The following is a 6,464-nucleotide window of genomic DNA, read 5'->3' as shown; positions in this document are numbered from 1 at the left end:
TAGCTAGAAAAAGCATATGAAGGTAAAATCGAACCAGTTAAGCTTCTTTTAATGTGCATAGCATGTTGTTAATCTTGTGTTAACAAATTTGATTTGGGTTTGATCTGACTACAAATTTCATATTGTTTTCAACTAAGGATTTATCCTTGGCTGACATGGTGAATCTTAGATGATGCAAATTAATTCTAGGTTGACCTAAATATGTTAATAATGCAATAGAATGCATATATAGATTGTTGATCATTAAATTATGCAAGTTGCATTTATTGTAAGGTGGTGAATGAATATACATGGTAAATTGTGTGACTGAAGATGTAATTTATCCCATTTGCACTATGTTTGCATTATGAAGCAAATTAGATTTATCACATTATGTAGATTGAATTTGAAAGGTCCACATGTCAGTTTCTTTTGTTTCTATATCTTCTTGGTAATTAAGGTTGGAACCTCATAATCCGAGCTGGTGCTCAATGGTTAGGTTAATACATAGTTTTGATTAGGGGATTGGTGTCTCTTGTAGGTTGGTACCTGCAAATCATATTCTTTCATGAAGTTATATTTAGGCAATAGATCCAAGTAATTATTCTCACCATGGGTTTTCCCTTTTGTGTTTCCATGTAAATCTAGTGTTCTCCTATGTGGATGTGTTCATCTCTTGCATAGTTTCTTTTGTTGCTATTATTGATGCACAATAATGTTATTGATGATGACTGAAATTGTATATATTGATTCACCCCTCTCTTAGCATATCTATGTGTTTAACAATACATATTTTTGTCATTGTTGGTTGTGACACTTGTGTATTAGTGTTCTCACTTTTCTTGTAGATTCATGTCTTCAAATTTTCTTAGGTGTTGATATGTGTTGGCACTTTTGTGGACCTACAAGATGTAAACTCAAGATTCTTATTAGTATAGGGGACTATATGATGGTTTGAAAATGTCCTAAATATTTTCAATCATTTCTACTTGCTCTTTTAGACCAATATGTGATGTCATTATAGATGTTCATATGCGTTCAAATAATAACGAGGATGTTATATAGTTGTGACATGGTAGAGTTGGATCTAAGATGTTCATGACTAATGATATTGGATGTTTCTTAATGGTGTAGTGCATGTTCTTAGAGTGTTGAGATTATTTCTTGTGTGTCTATAAATTTTAAAGAGAAGATTATATGAGTTGAAATAATGTAGTATTAGGATGGTAGAAGATTAAATAGAATTAACACGGAAACTAGAGTAGGATTGGATCAAGCCAAAACTTCTTCATGTATAGGCTAATACAAATCTTAGGGTCCCTAAAACTATAATTTTGGTATGATATGGCTATCCTTGAGGGGATTGATGTTTGACATCCTCAACTATTATATAGCACATATTAATGTCTTATTATTCACCAAGAACATGATCTAGGATCAACTACAAGTGTGCTTTACAAATTGATTTTCCTCAAAAATTATAGGAGTCCATGTAGTTATGCACTTCTCAAATGCACTAACTATATAAACCCAATGTGTGACTAGTTGCAATTATTTGCACTCTTTTTTTTTTAATCTATATTTTTTTCTCATCTTGGATTAATTTCCTAGACAAAGATACTAGACCAATTTAGTCTCTTTATGAACATGTGATGGAATTGGATATATTTACTCATGTGTGGCAACTTAATTGATTCTAAGTGCTCTTCAATAAGCTATAAAATTAAAATCATTTATGGGTAAAGAGATTTACAAGTTTATATATGGCATAGTCATAATCTACCTTGCCTCCTTTCACCTTGATATTAATATCCTAGGAGTTGACAATTGGAGCAAAATAGAGTATTTGATTAATTGTGCATATTGAAAAATCCTGAGATGAGTTATTTAGCATATTGAAAATTCACGAAATTTGGTCTAGATGCATATTTAGCATTGTTATATGTTTTAGGGGATATTAGCTATACCTAATATCTCAATTGTAGGTATGTGTATGGAATGTAATTAGTTGGTTTAAGAAAAAAAATAGGAATTTTACGCATATCCTATTACTACAAAACAACAAACTTATGTATTAGTCTATGTATCGTTTCATCATTTCTAATTTATGATCTCTTGCAATATATTTCGACTATATTTTAACAACTATATAGCTAGACTTATGCAAATATATTTATAAACTTGATTCCTCTATTCTATATTGAGTTACATTATGCTTGGTGGGGAAAAGATTTGTTATAGATGAGTACTTTTATGAAAATGTTTACTTTGATTGGGACTCAATTTTTTTTCTTTGCAAATGAATGAGAATGAATAAAAGTCTATCATGAGCTTAATTTCATTAGTTTGAATAGCTCAACTAGCTGTAATAAAACATGTACAATGAAAGGGAATTGAAATAATTTGATTCTTCACGTGTGCTTTGACATTTATAATTTTTTTGTTAAAATTTTTAATCATGTATATAACTTAAATGAAGTCATTTATCTCAAAGTTATCCTATTTTTCCTTTGGTCTAAATAGTCATTGACAAGTTGCTTATGTTGTCTCAAGAGTCATTTGTCAAGCCCTAAGACTTAAATTTTGAAGGGTTATCCAAGTTTACATTAACCAAGTGTTTTTTGTCCATGTTATAAGTTTATAGGGTGTGGTTTTTTCCCTTTGGAAAGAATTTTTTTAATATTTAATAAGGTGTCCAATACCTTAGACTTGTCAAAAATGTCAAAATCATGTGCGTGAGTGTTGGAAGGAACCCTAATTAATGAAGAGTTTGATTTTTAGTGAGAATAAGTCAATTCTTTTAGGGTTTTCACCATTTTTAGGTTTCTCCACATGATCTCGTAGGTTTTCAAAGGTAGCTAGCACTATTACAGATAAAATGAAGAGAATTGATGGAGATTTTGATCCATGATATCAATTTTAGCAAAGGAGAAAACTTTCTATGTTTTATATTCATTGTTGTTTCAAGTTTCAATACCATGGGAGTTTATTTTGTGAGACTTAGCTAAGAAGGGGTACATATATAGGAGAGATATTCTACATACCACCCTACCTTCCATGCCACATAGGCAATCCACCTAAGTATAATTAACACACCAACATGCCCCTTAAGACTAGTTTAGGTAAGGAGAAAAATGGGTCTTGACATCAAAGCCTAATAAGGTGCGCCCACATACAATGCACTCGCAAAGAAGAGGTAAAAATCTTGTGGGAAAAAAATCCCCCCTAAATGAGGGTAAAAGATGAGAATTACAAAACCCCATGTGAGGAAAAATCATTCTCACAAGTGAGGAGTAATACGATGCAAACCCTCCTCAATGTAAATCCCCTACAACGATGGTAGATGCTCAACACATAATGGAAGATGATCCAAGCCCAATGAACAACATTCCTCCCCTTAGGAAGAAATATAACCATAGAAGTATGCAACTTATCTTCTTATTCCTTAAAGATATATGAGAGAAGAAATCTCAAGATTTATAATTTCTTTGAACTCTTCAAGTGTCTCCATGTGTATGTCAAAAGGTAACGTGGTCAAAACAAATGTTCTAGGCCACAATGATTAAGATGGCAATATAAAAATAATCTTCACCAAATTTTTATACCAAATTGATGTAAATCCTTCAAACAATATATTCTACTCAATGTATAATAGAAAGAAAAAATCATAAAATAAACAAAAGTAAACAAAAATCTGAACTGCATAACCTTGACACCATTTACCAATTATTTATCCCACCTCCCCAAAAACTGACTCTATGATTACTAGCCAATCCCATTTTATTCAATGACTAACCCTAACACCCTCCCAAAGAGATTACAATGCAAACAGCTCCTTAACTAGAGAATCTATGCCTTATTTCACTCGTAGGTACTCTTCCAAATTGAAAAAAAAAAAAAAAAACTCCTAAACTAACTCGACCAAACTCTAACATTAACCAAATCATAAAACAGCTGTTACAAAGAAGACCAGCCAAGACAGCTAGTTGAACTGATGTGACTGTTAGACTAATGCTCGGCGTCACAAATCGTAGGGAGAAAAGGTTGATTTCGTTAATTTTGCTGCCCAATCTGAATGCCATAGCAGTCTCAAGGGCAGTAAGTCGACCTCTGGAAGGAGACATCCATGCCAAAAAAACTAAAATTTTGCAGGTCGATTTGATATAAAGACCAGTAAAAAGGAAAGTCAAAACAAATATTTTGCAGATTAACAGCTAGCCGCCCAAGCAAAGGTTGCAGATAAAGACACGCCTAAATTGTGAAGTTATGCCAAATTTAGACTTGCAGATCCAGGAAAACATTCAATAGAATGAGCTAGAATTTGTAGAACTTGTAGAAAATCTCTGAAATTCTAGATCGGAGCAGAAATGTGAAGAGAAACAAGCCGAAATACCAAATATTACAGATCCAAACATTTCAAAATGAAGATCAATTGTCCACATTTGCAGATTTCAATGAAAAAGTACAAATGTAATGCAAATGCAAGCTCATTTAGGCAAATGAACAGAAACTTCCACCAAATATCTGCAAAACAAGCAATTGAAATATCTACCATATGGTCTCGCAAAGATCAATCTTAACAAATTTGAGCAGATTTCTTCAAACACTTCTAAAGGAACTAAAAAAAAATTCAGTATTTACGAAAAAGCTCTTCAAATTTTCAAGATAGCTGCAAGTTTTGCTAATATTTTGCATAGAACAACAAATTTTGCAAATATTTTCACATATCTGCAAATCTCCTTAAATTTCAACAAAATTTCAAAAAATTAGTTGAAACATGAGAATTTGTAAATTTTGAACAAAGTTTGCGGAATAGTTGTAGATCTATGTTGAATTTGCACAAACCAAGCTGAATTTGCAGTCCACACTTCAAATCTTCACGATAATATCGATGAAGATTCTTCCAGGTCTTCCAGATGACATTGGCAGAGAGTGTTTGCTAAGGGTGCCATTAACCTCACACTACAAGCTGGCCCGTGTTTGTAAAATTTGGAAAGACAATGTTTACAATCCGCTCTTCTATCAAGACAGAAAGAGGTCTGGTCTGTCTCAGAAGTTGATCATACTACCCTGCTCGGATGAAAGAGGTTGCAGAATAAAGCTTTACAACCCTCTCCAAAACTCGTGTGAAACCCTGCCGCGATTTCGCTTTAAATATCCATATTTTTCAGGTTGCTCTTACTGTGTTCCCTTCAACCACAAATTGCTCATCATGGGCCTTCTTAGCGACTCGCCACACTTCACAAATCATAAAGCACTTGTCATCTACGATTTTTCCTCTGGTATTCCCCTGCTTCTGGCTTTTCTCAGTCAATAAGCATATCGTATATAGTATTTATTTTTCTTCTGATATTCGCCTGTGTTTTTGTTTTCTTTTGTCTCAGGGAAATGGAAGCGAGGTCCCGACCTTCCCGACCGCAGAAATAATCCCTGCTGTTCGCTAGACTCAGCTAAAGGATTGATTTACATTGCTGGAGGACGGCACAGTGATGAGGGGGAATTGCGTACAGCCATAGTTTATGATATACAGGAAGAGAAATGGGAGTATCTTCCGCCCATGATTTGGAGCGGATATAATTGCCATAGTGTGTTTACTGATGACAAGTTATATGTGGTGAGCCATGCGAAGGGGCATTTACAGACCTATGACCCTAACAGACGACAATGGAGCGCCATAAACATGCAACCTTCTTTTGCTGCGTTCGAGCGGATTTATCACAATTTCCACGAACCAGTTATAGAATGGGATTATTTGGAAAATCAAATTCTGCGTGATCCTGAACTCCGCTCATTTATAGGTGCCACAATGTGGAATCGACAGATATTAATGGCTGTAGTCGGTAAGGAAGAAGCGAGGTTCTTTTATCTGTTTGAGCCTTCAATACCGGGAGAGGCAGGAAAAGAAGACAACTGGACACTCCTCAGAACTTTTTCTGAAACAGAGCTCCCAGACGTAGTCACTACAATTGGAGTTCTGACTTTGTGATTCTTCCCACTATCGAAATTGTAATGTTTTCCGAATCTTCATAAAGTGAAAAATCTGTCCACTTATGCGATTGTGAAAAATCGGTGTTCTAAGGATTTCTGAAACTTAAAAAACTAAAAAATAAATCTAATTTGGGCTTTCCATCGGTTGAAAATTTTCATCTGTTGTTTTTGGAATGGTATTCTCTATATTCTTATTTATTACATTGATCCAAATCCCCATTATAATTTTAAGTACGCAGAGCAATACATAGACTGAGATGACGCTACAATGAATTGTTTTATGGTGCGTAGGTATAGCAGATGGAATATTACTTGTTGTGTTGACGATTTCCAGAACTGGACCAAATGGTAAGACTTTCGCAGAGCACCTTGTAACCATTGATAATAGTTGTGCCCTTCACCTTGTTTTTAAAGCTGTATGTGAACTGGACATATGAGGCAATGCCCATCAGAATCCAGATTTTTGGGTTGTTTAAAGCCTGCACTGTGCACAAAAC

General features: G+C 34.2%; 1 protein-coding gene across 1 annotated transcript; it reads left to right on the top strand.

Moving 5' to 3' along the window:
* Positions 1 to 3,916: 3,916 nt before the first annotated feature.
* LOC131037361 (F-box/kelch-repeat protein At1g55270) lies at positions 3,917 to 6,125 on the top strand. The gene is made up of 2 exons (XM_057969475.2): positions 3,917 to 5,261; positions 5,364 to 6,125. The coding sequence occupies exons 1-2, from the start codon at positions 4,871 to 4,873 to the stop codon at positions 5,963 to 5,965; spliced, it is 993 nt and encodes a 330-aa protein (XP_057825458.2). The 5' UTR covers positions 3,917 to 4,870; the 3' UTR covers positions 5,966 to 6,125.
* Positions 6,126 to 6,464: the final 339 nt, after the last annotated feature.

Source organism: Cryptomeria japonica, chromosome 3 (genome assembly GCF_030272615.1).
Source record: "Cryptomeria japonica chromosome 3, Sugi_1.0, whole genome shotgun sequence".
Classification (NCBI taxonomy): Eukaryota; Viridiplantae; Streptophyta; class Pinopsida; order Cupressales; family Cupressaceae; genus Cryptomeria; species Cryptomeria japonica.
The sequence above is the reverse complement of the archived record's forward strand: the minus strand, read 5'-3'. Positions and strand labels throughout refer to the sequence as shown.

Coding starts and splice junctions, on each gene's coding strand:
- LOC131037361 (XM_057969475.2), top strand. CDS start 4,871: ATGAAGATTCTTCCAGGTCTTCCAGATGACATTGGCAGAGAGTGTTTG. Junction 5,262..5,363: donor CATCTACGATTTTTCCTCTG/GTATTCCCCTGC, acceptor CTTTTGTCTCAG/GGAAATGGAAGCGAGGTCCC.